Source organism: Nothobranchius furzeri, chromosome 10 (genome assembly GCF_043380555.1).
Source record: "Nothobranchius furzeri strain GRZ-AD chromosome 10, NfurGRZ-RIMD1, whole genome shotgun sequence".
Lineage (NCBI taxonomy): Eukaryota > Metazoa > Chordata > Actinopteri > Cyprinodontiformes > Nothobranchiidae > Nothobranchius > Nothobranchius furzeri.
In genome coordinates this window covers 54,397,681-54,412,623 of record NC_091750.1, presented here as the reverse complement: position 1 = coordinate 54,412,623, position 14,943 = coordinate 54,397,681, and the positions used below count along the sequence as shown (strand labels likewise).

The window sequence follows — 14,943 nt, the reverse complement described above, 5'->3', positions numbered from 1 at the left end:
AATCACCATGTATGGCCTTAGTTACCTGATCAACAGCAGCCTGTTTTCACAATCCCCATGGGGTCAGCAGCAACCAGACAAGCTCAGATTATTTTCACCTGCGTGAACACAAAATGTAGTCTGGTTTACTCAAAATACTGCTTTTTAAATATTTTCTTCTTTTATAGGGCAAAGAACAGCTGATTTGGGAAAAAAAATAAGAATAATTTGCAATATTTATATCAAGTTTATAGAGCAAGGAGATATTAAAACCACACTTTAAGTAGTTAGTGAGAGATTTATGCATTTTTTTAAATGAATTATAGTCCAGCAGCTGTTATTAATTATATTTGATTATCTTCAGTAAGATAAATACTGAGTTCTAACAGTTCAGATCGTATGAGGTACGTTTCTGTGGAAAAGTTATTAAAAGTTAACATCTTACTTGCTGCAGTTAGCTCTCTGGACAGACAACTCTGACTTGATTGACAAGCTAACAGCTAGTCTGAGCAAGACCAAAGTAGATTTATGCTTTTATTTTCACGTTTTGGGGTTTAAAGAGGAGGTTAACAGAGAAACGTGTAATACTTGTTTGTTTTGAATTAAGATTGGTCACTTTGAGTTTTGCCTCCATACTGAATATGATAATATTCTTCAACTGCTATCGCCTGCATTAGCTGCAGATAGAAAGTAGACAGGGAAACGCTCAAGTCGGACAAATCCATCACACTGTGAAATTAGCATTCATGGCTCTGCCCCACTTGGCTTGCAACTGCAGACGGCTGTGTTTATTTAGCGGCCAGGAGAGAGCAGCGGCACCCCCGAAGGGCGGGCCAGGAGTGGCACCCCTAGAAAATTGAGGAGCAGTGGCTGTACTCCGAGCCCCTCCCAGATATTGTAAGTAAATTTCATTTTTATAGCACTTATCACAGACATAGAATCACAAAGTGATTCACATACATCAAAACAAAATAAAACAAAGTCATTAAATCATAAACAGATAGCATCATAAAATCAAAATGCTCTCAAAACAGAATTAGATTTACATCAGAAAAAATAAATTCATACAATTATAAATTTTCATAGAAGACATCTTTCATAAAGATCTTGGAGCTTCTCAGCTTATAGCAGCCTAAGTGGGGAATGGTTGGGTGTGGCCAGCTCCAGCTTGTTTTCTTAAAGTGACAGAGCCCTGAAATGGCTCATTCTGGAAGGTACTGAAAATGCCACGAATAAAACTGCTGAAAGTCCTTTTTATAAGAGTGATTTAGTGCAAAGAACTTCACAAACATGTTTTGTAATGACCTCAGAACCATTAACATTTAAGAAAGATATCATGATCTTTAATTTCAGTTACAGAAATCAAAACACCATGGTCATTTTATTACATAATCCAACACAAATTATAACCTGAACAAACGACACATTTTGTATTGTGACTGTGTTTGCATGTGTCCATCACTGCAAAAGTCTTTTCATTTGAGATTGTCATTTCATTCAGATTCTTTTTATATGTATCTTTTATTTTATTGTTCCACTCTCCTTTTTTTTTGTAGTTTTATGACGGTGCTAACAAACATGTTTCCAAAAACATTTTGAATCTCTCTTAAAACTCGCCTTTCCCGAAGTAACCCAGCACTCATCCCACACTGTAAGTTAGTGATGCGATTTCTAAATAAATCCCATGTGAGGAGTCAGATCCTTTTCTGTGTCATCTTTCCTTGTTCAGCCACCCACAGCATTCCTTCGATCAAGTCTCAGCTAATCCCTCAGAGATTGTCTTGTGTCAGCATTGTCATAATTACTGCTGCACAGAGGCACAGTCCTGGATGTCATCTTGTCATTATCTTATGATGCATGTAATTATGTTGTATTTGGGTTTGAAGTGGCAAATACTTGTTCTTCTTGTTCTTGTACTACTTCTTCTCTTTCTTCTCCTCCTCCCCTCAAACCCCCAGCGAGTCGTGGCGGATGGCTGCTCATATCACAGACACCCCGTGGACTGGTGCTGCCTATAGATGGCGTAGCAGTGGGCTGTCTACTTGGATGGATTCCCATTCACACCCAGTGTATTTATTTCTACTGAGGAGCTAGTTTACCCAAATAAAAAAAGCACATTTTACTAGGCTTTCAGTCAGACGTATGGTTTGGCATGATAATAAAACTATAAATATGATTAAATTAAGTAAATTAAATGAAAATGGAAAATTTCAATAGATAATTCAATAGTAATCCCATGCGATCTGTGTTCAATAGTACAGCGATTGTTACAAGCCAGAGCTGCACAAAAACAGGGACAATTGCTCACTCTGCGTTGATTCCAGTTGAGTTTGGAGAGTGAGGAACCCACCCAATATGGCGGTGACGCTATTACGCTCTCCAACGTTCAATGGGGCGCTCATATGAACCAGGTTTGGCTTCAAGTTTCTTTCTCTTAAAAGGGAGTTTTCCTCTCCACTTTTGCTGCATTCTTGCTTAGTAGGAGGACTGATGTCTGGTCTCATGTTTTAACCCTCCGCTGTCCTAATGGGTGTGACCCCACTGGGAAAGTTGACCATTGAGCACTGGTTGATGGTTTATCCCTTGGGTCCATGTGGCAGGGGTGAGGAGTGAGCACCACCTCACCCCTGCCACGTGGACCTCAAGGGATAAACCATCAATCCTGCTCAATGGTCAACTTTCCTTGCGGGGTCACCCATAAAGACAGTGGGAGGGTTAAACATAACATTATTTAACAGTTTGGTTATTTATTTCCCTAATCTAATTTATTTATTTTATGTCGTGTTTTGAGTTATACTCAAAGATGTGCAGAACAGTTTTTTTTTTATTTATCACAATTTTTGACAGTAAATTTTACACTTCTCTAGAAGTTCATCCGTGAGAACACGTCTGAGATCTATGTTCCAACCATCTGCTGCAGCAAGGGGAAAATGCTCATTGTGACTGACCGGTTTTGCTTTTTGGACTCAAGATTTTGCTTCTGGATAAAGTTTGAAACCAAAGTTTACAGAAATGCAGCAGCTGCAGTTTAGCTTCAGGATCACGTGAGCTGCTGCATGGATTTGGCAGGAGCTGGAAACCAAACGCAAACAGCTTCCTGAGGGAGGGCCCTTTGTCTGAGCAGATCTTGTTTAGTTAACAAGGGTTTTCTCAGAGGTGCACATGTCAGAGGGAAAAATATGACAACTTTGAGAGAAAATAACTCTTTTTGAGTTCATTAAAGCTCATTAAATTGTTAGAATAAACATAAGAGACATTTAGGTTATGTTTCTTTCCAGGCCACACTGTTGTCTTTTAGTGTAAATGTGTGCATTTGGGTTTCTGATGATAAAACAACATTATTCAGCTGCAAGAGACCTGCACCACTTTCCTCTGTGACATAATTATGGTAATCAAATAAAAATCAACTGAAATTTACCTTTTTGTAAAAAATAAATGAGGAAATCTGTTTTCAATTTTTTATGGTTTCTTGTTCTTCTGGTGAATTCTTTAATTAATTAGCAGTAAACCAAGTATTTTATTAATGACTGGACCTGTTACACTCATGAGACCTTCTCTCTGCATTTTCCAGTAATTACTCTGCAAAGAACTCCACACAGAATAAACCAAATAACTCAATATTTCATCACATTTTCCGAACTCATCCTGACTGCATTTGGTCCAATCAATGCATTCTGGGTCAACAACGATATTTAACAAACCCATAGGTTTTATTCAATATAAATGTTTTAAAATGTGATCATCACAATTTACTGAGCTGGAGTTTACGATGGAAAACTCAGAGCAACATTCCTGATTAGCAGCTGCCATCATTAACTTCAAAGCACTGAGGTAAAGAATAAACACAAACATGTTTCTTCCCAGTATCTCACAACTATGTTCATCTCATAAACCCCAGAGAATATGTCTCCTCCTGGAACAGAGGAGGAGAGCACTGATGCAATTTAAACTCTTTAATTGTACAAACTGAAAAGAGAAGGTTACAGATATCATGAAGTCTTGTGTCGTTTTCTTTCATTCTTTCTCGAGAAGTGAACAGTTTTTGCCTGCAGCCTTTCTGGCCTGAGTCATCAGAGATCAGTTGTGCAGGAATTAAACTCAACTTTTAACATTCAATCTGACTGAAGCAATTTTTAACATTATCATTTAAAATTGTTTTATGCTTAAAAACTGTTTATTCGTATGATTATTGATCAGTTGTGCTGTATTTACTAGCATGTCTCTATTCTATTCTATTCTATTCTATTCTGAGACAGAGGGGGTTTCCAAACCACAGAAACACTAGCTCAAATGTTTACCAGCCATAAATCGGCGCGCGGAACTTTGCCCCGCAGGGTCTATGCAGGCGCGTTCACGTCTGCTTTATCACGTTTACGAGCGTTTGTGACGCTTTGTTTTTGTTTCAAATCGGTACACGAGCCTCGCGTGCAATTCGTCATCCCGTAAAAGATTCTACAGATCAAATGTGATTGCTGCAGTTTCAGCCAGCGCGCGCACGCCCCTCACCAAGCTCTCTCTGCTCGCGCTCGCGAGGTGCGCGCACAGGAGAAGAATTCATCACTGCACGCGCTGCTTGTCACGTCATGAGAAAACCTCGACGAGAGCAGAGCTTTGCGACAGGCCGGTTGGGTCCAGAAATACATCGGAATGAAACTTTAAAGGTTCTGGTTGGCCGAGTATGAATAACGTAATGAACATGAGGCCCACGCGCATGCGCGGAAGAATTATGGCACTATTAAACTTTTTGGTTCCAGAGAACATTCAGATTAAGTTAAGATTTGTCTATGATTTGTGTAACTTCAGGAAAACACAATAATAATGATAATAATAATAATAATGATGATGATGATGATGATGATGATGATGATGATGATAATAATAATAACAACAATAATAATAATAATAATAATAATAATAATAATAATAATAATAATAATAATAATAATTGCACCCAACTAAACTAATTAATTTTAAAAACATGAACACGTTTTTAAAATAAAGTTACACATAATACGATTTAGGCTATTATTATTATTATATTTTAACCCTTGTAGCACCAAACGAATCTTTTTGGGACAACATCAAAGAGTTAAAAACTCGAACGATCAGTCAGAACTTTCCACTTCATGTAGAGACTATTTAAGAAGTAAATTCTACGTTTTAAAAAAGAGAAATAATTACAGTTCCTTAAATAAAAATACCAGTTTCTTCTGCAGAACAAACTGGTATTCTGGGTTCAGACTGAGTCTTTCCGAGCAAATATAGTTAAATAAAATTTAACAATAGACAGTAAAATACATTATTTCACATGCGTAAAAAGCCATACATGCAGATCTTCCCCCCAAACTGTAACTTCCGGATGGGAGGTCATGTCACAAATTAATTGAACATCATGTTTATAGTCTAGCTATTTAAAAAATAAAAAGGTGAGTGCTGCAATATTTTCCTACTGCCTGCAGATAAACATGTCTGCAACTAATGAAAATGACTGCAAACAAATCTAAGTGATGAATTTTCCCCCTCCGCGTCTCCACATCGGACTCAGACGCAGCGAGTGTATTCAGTCGCATCATATCTTGTTTTGTGACACCTGCAGAAATCCTCATATCTATATTACTCACCATTAGGATGATATTAGTTCACCGCTGTAACGATGATTGTGTCTTTAAACTGATATGGAGAGGCTCGGGATTAGAGCAGCTCTTAAAATCATAAAATATCAGAAAGCAGAAAGTGTTGTGTGCCTGTCCTTTCTCACTTTAGTTCGGTTTTTGTATTTTGTGTGATCGATTTTCTTTCTCTTTTAAAATGCTCTTTTTGGGGCTGCGCAGTGGCGCAGTTAGAGCTGTTGCCTTGCAGCGAGAAGGTCCTGGGTTCGCTTCCCGGCCTGGGATCTTTCTGCATGGAGTTTGCATGTTCTCCCTGTGCATGCGTGGGTTCTCTCCGGGTACTCCAGCTTCCTACCACAGTCCAAAAACATGACTGTTAGGTTAATTGGTCTAAATTGCCCTTAGGTGTGAGTGTGTGTGTGTGTGCATGATTGTTTGTCCTGTGTGTCTCTGTGTTGCCCTGCAATGGACTAGCTCTCTGTCCAGGGTGTACCCCGCCTGGTTGCCCATTGACCTCTAGAGATAGGCACCAGCCCAACCCCACAAGCGGGCTCAGAAAACGGATGGATGTGCTGATTGTTTTTCATGTTTTTATATCTTAATAGACAAAAAGAGAACGCTTGGAATGAGTTTTTATAAGATTAGCAGATGCGTGAAAATAACCATATTGAAAGAAATTAAATATGTTTATTCAAACGGATCCCTTTATTTTTCCTCTTCTTTGTTGACCCCCTCCCCTTTCAAAAACTTCTAAAACACCTTGAATAAACCTCTTTTCCTGGAATTTATTTAAACATGTTACAATAAACACATGAAAACTTTTAATCACTTTTTATACAGTTTAAAGAACCTTTTTACATGAGCAATTCAAGTTAAACATGCGGTTTATTGATATCATTATTATTATTATTAAAGCAAAGAAGCGTCAATAAGTAGAGTGGGTATGGGGGCACCCAGCATGTTGATAAAGCAGAAGCACACAGAAGCTGTATAAAATATGTACAAATAACAAGATCTCCTCTTTTGTTTTATCGCTTTTTTTTTTTGATTTTGTTTTTGTTTTGTTTTTTTAAAGTCTTATTTGGGTCCAGACCCCCCAGTCTTCCAAATGAAGGACAACAAAATGAAAAGGAAAATAAAAGTCCCCTTGTTTCATGTTAGACATGTTTACATATTTACATTTCACATGTACAATGCAGCAATGTAACTCTTCATCGTTTTGATAAAAATCCCCAAAAAACGGGATGGTTTCATTGCTGTGCAAGTCCGTAAACATGTAACCCGCATGATCCATTTCTTCGTCCCCCTTGCAAAAATAAATGCAACTAATCCAGTTTAGTTGTCTTTTTTTGCTCCCATCCGCAGGTGACCTTTGACCTGGGCTCTGTTCAGACGTCAGACGCGTCCCGTCAGCTGTTGTACTGACAGGCGTTCAGGCTGGATCCGGGGCTCTGCAGGCCGCTGTATCCAAACGTGGGGTGCTGTTTGGACTTGAGTCTTAACGTGGCCAGGCTGGAGTTACAAGTGTCCCGGTAAACACTGTACGGCGAGCCGGGAGGCCCGTACGGACACGCGGAGGACGACATGGCTGAGTTGATGCCAGACGTGCCGATCCCGTTCAGGTTGCTGATGTTGTTGAGACCCGGAGCCGGCATGCCCGGCACGGCGGAGTGGCCCATCCCGGAAGCCATAGTCATGGAGGAGATGGAGTTGGGTGCGGAGAACATGGACTGGGACGTGAGGGGGCTCATGGAGTTGAAGAAGGTGAAGTTCTTAGTGGAGAGCGGCGCCGGGGTCAGGCCCTTGTTGGTCCAGTTGTTGTAGGTGTAAGCCGCTGGGTACATGTCGTCGTAGGGCTGCATGAGTCCGCTGAACTGGGGCAGGTAGCTGTTCTTACACAGGTCCATCTGCTGATTCCGCTCCCGCTTCCTCCACTTGGCCCGGCGGTTTTTGAACCACACCTGTAAGGTACACACGTCCTTTAGCACAGGGGGCACGTGAACGCCTCATGGTCACAACCCCTCCCTAAAATATTCCAGTGTTCTGTGTTTCACGCAGGAAACCAGAGAGATTCGTTCACAGAGCGCTGATATTTTACTTTCTAGTGTGTGTGGTGGTAAGACCCTGATCAGATTAATTGGTCTCAAGAGTCAGAAAATGAGTATTTGCCCGATTTAGAAAATTGGAGCTCCATGAGGACCGTGAACGCAAGTATTACCCACTATCACGTTTTAGAGTATTTATAGTTTTTAACCTACATTTTGCAAAACAAAAAGAAAACAAACTAATTAAATAAAATCATCAACAAAAACAATCGTTACATTTTTATTCATTTATTGAAAAGCCAAGAGTTGTTCACCGTTTAAAGCTTCTTTACTCGCAATCTTTTATTTGGTTACGCAAAAGTTTCAACAGCAAAATTTGTCTCTAATAATAATAATATAAATAATAATAATTTTAAAATTATCTTCATTATTGAATTTTAATCATTTACGTCATTTTAAAATAGTTTCAGTGATGAAATTCTAGTTTTCTGAATACATTCAACACACACACACACACACACACACACACACACACACACACACACACACACACACACCGTTTTCTGTTCTCCATTCGCTTTAGGGACTTCTTGGCATTTTCTAGCAATTTGACACTGCGGATTTTTGCAAGCACGCGACTGTCAAGCACCGGTTTACAACTTTTATCGTTCTTGTTTTCAGGGATAAAAGAAAACACAAAAGCACCTAAATCACAATCCCAACACTCGTTACGTAAATAAAAAGCTTAAACGTTGATCTAATTTAAATCCAGTCTTTGAGAAATAAAATTGATTATTTTATTATTTCAGAATAAATTGAAACGTGCTCTTATTAATTTTTACTCCACTTTATTGAATCGTGATACTGAAACATCCTGCTTGTTATTTTTTATTAAGCTGCAGCCATGAAGGTTTAGGGTGTCATTCAATGAATATTGCAATTAATCCCTAAAACCAACAGCAGCTGGGATTTTAAAGCCAAACAGTTTCAGATGGATCGTTTTGGTAAAATCCCCGGATTTTATCTGAGTGTTGTTTTAGCGCGTGTCCTGATAGGATTTGGTTTCTGCATGCGCCGCTGCTGATAATTACAACAACGATCTAATTAAGCATTTTGTCACATTTTTTACTCAACATTTGATCAGGAAGTCTGTTTTTGAGGCAATGACAACATAAATTTGTAAATGCGGAAAAAAATGTAAAAAATAACTCAAAAGGCCAAACGGGAACATGTGGAGACTAAAACGTCACGAGGAGATTTTGACTGCAATTTTTCTAAAAGTTATAATTGTGTGATATTAGTGAGTAAAGCGGGTTCTGTGAAATATTTTTCGCTCAATGAGAGACTTTAAAAATATTTAACGTGCTTTTTAAATTAAATTAAATGCATGATTAATGATGAGCGCGCTTTTTACGCACAGCCGGCTGATGGCCTCTTACCCGAACTCTAGCTTCGGTTAGGTTGGTCCAAACAGCGATCTCCTCTCTGGTGCTCATGTCCGGGTAGCGGTTCCTTTGGAAGGTGGCCTCCAGCTCCTGCAGCTGTTGGCTAGTGAAGTGAGTCCGCTGCCGCCGCTGCTTCTTCTTCTTGGGGTCGTCCGCGTTGCCGTCATCGCTCCGGTGCTCGGCGCTCCTCTCCTTGTCTACAGAACAGACCCAAAAAAAGTTGAGCTAACTCAACTGGGATACATAATTCACAGTGGAATTAAACTATTGTAACTGAAATTTGTCTATCAAAAAAAGTTGTGCAATGTCTAATAGTGGAAAAAAAGACATCTAAACAGCAGATCCGGTTGTTTTTTCCCCCACTGATGGACCTTTACGACGAGATCTTTATCTCCCAGCTGTAATCTTGTATTCTTGTCTTAAATGCCTCATTAAACTGAGAGGGGCGCGTGCAAAGGTCACAGTCATGAGAGAATTACATCCTGCTTGTTTAACAAACGCAACAGACTGTCTGAATTATTAATTACGCACACCCCTCCCCCCAACAAAACGAGAAATAAATCAAGTTTATAATTTCTTCTGCAGACAGAGTCTGTGTCTAAAGCAAAGTGGAGAGGTTTGCGTCCTGGATAAGTGGGTGACCCGGATATTACAGTTTGTTTGAATGCATTTGGTGACTGCAGGCAGGCGGTTCCGCACAATTTTCCGTGACAGATTCCGGAATCCTGCCAAGTTTTTTGTTCAAGCATTACAAGAAATGAAACATGGACTATCAAACTAACCGGAACTCAGATTCGCTGCAAATCTGCTCATTTGACGCATTTGCGCAAACACGAGATTTTCTGCACAGTTAAACGGTCAGAAAAGTCTCTGTCCGACAGCCGCGTGCACGCTTGGTAAGACCCAGAAGAAAGAGCGGAGTTGCTGAAAGCACTCGCTGTACCTGCCAGTTCTGCCTCTGAAGACTCGCTGCTTGAGTTCTCTAAAGTTTCTCGGCTGCTGTTTGAAGTTCGCTGTAAATGAAACGCCACGTCCCGGCTCGGCGGCGCTCTGACTGCCTCTGCGATTCTGTCCAAATTCATCCCACCTTAAAGAGAAGGATGCGTAAAAATAAGAAACGAGACGCGTCCTGATGGGGTGCACACAAACACACACACACAGAGCAGTAAAAAAAATTAAATAAAAAAATCCACCCAGACACACACCACAGCATGAGCGGCTGGACTTATGCAGAGAGAAGTTCCACGATAAAAAAAACAAACTTTGAGGTTGTAAAAGACAAAATCTCTTAGCTCCTATAGCTTTTTTTAATCAGCGCGCGCTCCGCCACAAAGATACGCGTCCTGCCGCGGCTGTGGTCCACACGAAACTCCGACTAGCGCAGGAGAGATCCACCCATCTCCTGCGTTTAACCTCCCCGAGCAGAGCGAGTCCCTCCCACCTAACCTGCACTCTGCAAGAAAATATCCACTCACGCGAGAGCGTCTGACGTCAGACTTAATCGAATAAAAGATATACTTTATCTTCCACGTCAGTTTTAATGTAGCGCGCGCTTCATAAGCAGCTTTTAAAATTTATTAAACTTCTGCTTACACTTTCTTTGTTTCTGCTGTTTGACTTTTACTCCGCTTTCTTTTTTCTTTTTCTTTTTTTTCTTTTCTTTAGCAGAGCTCGATCATCGGGAGCGCGCAGTGCGGAGCCTTTTTGGAGGAGAAACGGGCCATTTATTCACGCTGGAAAACCATCCCCAACGCAACTGAATGCGCTTCTTTACACACACACACACACACACACACACACACACACACACACACACACACACACACACACACACACACACACACACACACACACACACACACACACACACACACACACACACACACACACGGTGAATGTATATCTCTATTATGTGCTGAGCTGAATAAACATTTGACCACAGGCCTGCCCACTGACTGATCTCTGGATGAAACGTGCCTTTGACTGATGTGTGCCACAGACTGGATCTTTTCTACCGAACACACCAGAGAATGTGCTGCAGCTGTTTGTCCAAACAACCTCATTTCTATTCAGACATTTTACGCATTTGCACTTTACGCACTCAAACCCAATGAGGTGCTGCAATTATCCTTGTTTACATCTAAATGAGGCTATGATGGTTGCCGATGATGATGGCGTTTCGTTGGCACAATCTGCGCCGAGATTGTGCCAGTGCTCCAAGCCAAAAGAGCAGAGCAGGTGTCTTTTATCCAAATTAACACTAAGAGAAGTGGAGAAAGAGTCAGTGGAGTTGTGAAGGTCAGCGTGCACATAAGCAAATGTTTTGATAATATACTGCAAAAACTGTTTTTACAGTCGTTCTTGTAGCGCAGCTATACGCACGACAACTCGAGGGTCGAATCCTAAAGCGCACTGTTGTTCTGTTGGCTCAGATAAAAATGAGACTCTCTTTCGAAGACACGTGAGGAATACACTCCAGCCAATATTATCCAATGAATTTAACTGACTTTGGTTTGAAACGTTGGAATAAAATGCTGCTAAAATTAAAAATTAAAACATAAAAAATATACACGTTATCAAACCACTGCTAATAATGATCGCATGCACACTTAAGTATGTCGTTCTCATCTGCACAGAACGGATAGGTGCAAACATAAATGAGGTTAGTTTGGTGCGTCTGCTGCCTAACCGGGGCGCTGGTTCGGGTAAAATCAAGTCTGGACCACGCAGCGTCTCCGGCGCCACTGCCGACCATTGTATGACTGACTTCTGACATAAGATCCCCGTCCAACCAGGAAACACCCCCGAAGGCCCTATACCAAACAATTGTGAAAGCTCTCAGCAATCGCTTGGCTTTTGCCATCTGCTCTTCATCCTCTCCACACGCTGCGTGTTTTAGTGACAGGAACGCATCCGATCTGAGGGCCTGTGCTGGCCTGCCGGAGGAATACTCTCAAATAAGATCTGGTGATTTTGGAATTTAGGGTGAATTTCACTTCAGTGGTTTGGGAAGTTTAAAACTAAAGATGGTTTATTTATTTATTTAAAATAGTTTGGTATATAAAGATGTGTCAGCACGCAAACAAACACCACTGCGTCTGTGCGTAAATGTTTTTTCATCTCTGATGTATTTTGCACAGGAACTCAAAAGCTTCATCTGGACGCAGCATTGTCACGTGACCAATAATAGATGTAATTATCACCGACTGTTTGCATGCGAAATGATTATAAGGTTCAGCCTATGTTGGTCCCTTAGAAAAATGCCCCATTAAGCACTGGGCGAATTAAAAAATATATTGGATGCAGTCCAGTCTCATCCAACATCCTACTCATCAAACGCGATAGGTTGCACAAACGGAGATGTGTCAGTAATTCATATATGTTAATTATCATAAATCACGCAAGATTTTGCGGCATTTCGTGAAATCAGCGTTATTTTCATCATCTGGCCTCTCATTTAAAGAAGAATCCAAAATTGCATCAACATACATGCACGTTAGAATTTTGGAAGTCTACATTTATGCAGATCAGTTGAAATCTGCGTAAACCCAACGACCCCTCTGGTCCGCTTTGGAGTATTATGGGATTTACTGCGCTTGGGAGTCTCGCCACCTCAGCTCCAGAGATCTCTGAGCTTCATACGGCTGTGTGATAAATGGTGTTAATCTAAATACCCAGCCTCCATCCCTGCCCGCGTCCTTCTCCGTTCTGGAGGGCACTTGCGTGTGATGGATGAGTTAAAAAGTCTTTCCATCCGGCAGGACAGGTTAAAGGCCAGCGACAGCGCAAACACTCATGTTTTTCTCTCTAAGAAGTCAAAATAAACCCTGCGAACGCTGTTCATCACATAAAATTACAGTATTTGTGTTTTATTTCTCCGCACAGCAAAGGGGAGCGCGCAAGAGAAAACAAAGCAGCAAAAAACTGGAAGGCAGCGGAGATGTAACTGGAGACGGTGCGTAACTGGAGAAGGACAGAGCAGATTATTGCCTTGGTGATGTTTTCCCTGCTCGGGTCTAAAAGGCCTGTTTGACCCGCAGTGTGACTACCAGCCTAAACCCACAAAGAGACAGTCTGAGTAATTAAAACAGCTGCTAATTGGCAAAACTCATTCTCAATTTAGAAAAACATGTCAGCATTCCCAATGAACCCAATAAATTACTTATAAATCATTTAAACGTTCTCTAAAGTTTCTACAATCATGATTAAAATAAAATAACTGTACTTCTCTTGGTGACAACTCCAATTTTACGCACTGTTGCATTTTTTAGAATTTTTTTTCTAAACTGACAAAATATACCAGCGTATTACACAATTTAAATGTCCAAACCCTCTTAAATTGCGCACGAGTTTACATTTGTTAATGTTTTTTTAATCTTTAATTGTTTTTGTTAAACTCTGAAATCTTAAAGTTTGGTTAGTTGAAAATATTTTAATTAAAGACAATGTTTACATAAAACAGTTCCTAGATAATTCCAAAAGAGGGTATTTTTTCTCGTTTTTTAAAAAACCGGACAGAAAATTAATTTGCATCTCCCAGTTCCACATTTCATAGCTCCCTGAGCAAAGCAGCTTTTTGAGCGTAAAAGATGGAGAAATCTCTAATTCACAAACATTTTAAACCTGCAGCATCCTCTTACCTGGGTCCCCACAGGAAATCACATTCTTGGACAAATTCAGTTCCATTCCAGTTACCTGAAAAACAAAACCAGAGGACAAAACATATTAACTTTATTTATTAATGTCATTTTAAGTTGAACCAACACGCTGGTGTATCACTGCTGATTTCTTGTCATTTTTCCAATCCTCAAACATGGTTTTACAAGGAAATGTGAAAGAACAACTTTGAAGGAACCAAGCGAAAATCAGCCAATATTTACAGAGCAGCAGCTCCACCTGACAGCCTGCCACTGAATGCTTTTCTATCATTCATTCATTCATTCATTCATTCATTCATTCATTCATCTCGTGTTTTGGGCCCAACAGTAACATCACTGACCTAGAGACAGTTTACTTTCGCCCCTAACACCACACACACATATGCACGCACGCACGCGCATCCACAGATGCAGGAATATATTTGCTGTTCGTGTCCTCTCTATCTCCCATCACCAGCGCTGATCTGAACGCAGATGCGTGTTCTCTATAAAACGGTTATTTTAGCTTAATCCTCTCCTGCCTCTTTGACCTCCAACCAGATAGGAACACGCGCAGTTTACACTGATCACAGCGGCATGAATTGTCGCATTTATAGCTCTTCGTGAGCCCGGTGCGTAAAAACGCTACTAATTGAGCTGTTAAGTCTCCAATCGCCTAAAATCACACGCACGTGTTTTTCTCACCAGTTGTTTCCCAGCAGACGAAAGAGTAAAAGTAAAAACGCCTCACGGTGTCCCATGCAGGTGTCCCAGTAAATCCAGTTTAGCGTTGCCTGTGCGTAAACGCTGCGTCCTCGGTGATCGGCGCTTTGGTTAGCTCCGAGTTGTTGCCTTGGTTTTCTTCTTTGGCTCTCTACTGCACAGCCCCAACGTGACGTCACACATCCCTCCCTAGTCTCCCACCCCGTCACCTTCTTCATCCTCCCGCATCTTCGGTATGACCGAGTCTTCACAGCTTTATTCGGCATCGATTTCCCACTTTTTTTCATTTTCGTCATTTATTTCATTAGGATTTAAAACAGTTTTTCGATTGCAAAATGTTTGAAACCTGATTTCTGTATTTTAGCGGTTGCTTCAATTTAAATATTATAATTATTGTTATTACTGATAAATGTAGCAGATGAAAACACAACTTGAAGAAGGTAAAAAGATCTAATCGAAAATAATAATAATAATAATAATAATAATAATAATAAGTGAAGGTCGA

The 14,943-nt window shown here is 40.4% G+C and overlaps 1 protein-coding gene across 3 annotated transcripts; it reads right to left on the bottom strand.

The window, feature by feature from the left end:
• Window positions 1-6,348: 6,348 nt before the first annotated feature.
• On the bottom strand, window positions 6,349-14,566 carry pitx1 (paired-like homeodomain 1). Of its 3 annotated transcripts, XM_015961258.3 has the most exons (5): window positions 14,421-14,566; window positions 13,719-13,773; window positions 10,022-10,165; window positions 9,073-9,275; window positions 6,349-7,549 (listed from the first exon to the last, which is right to left on the bottom strand). In XM_015961258.3, the coding sequence occupies exons 2-5, from the start codon at window positions 13,762-13,764 to the stop codon at window positions 6,998-7,000; spliced, it is 945 nt and encodes a 314-aa protein (XP_015816744.1). In that variant the 5' UTR covers window positions 13,765-13,773; window positions 14,421-14,566; the 3' UTR covers window positions 6,349-6,997. The 3 variants fall into 3 exon arrangements, with proteins under 3 accessions (XP_015816744.1, XP_015816747.1, XP_015816746.1); XM_015961261.3 differs by lacking the exon at window positions 10,022-10,165; XM_015961260.3 differs by lacking the exons at window positions 13,719-13,773; window positions 14,421-14,566 and adding an exon at window positions 10,284-10,725.
• Between the last annotated feature and the right edge of the window lie 377 nt (window positions 14,567-14,943).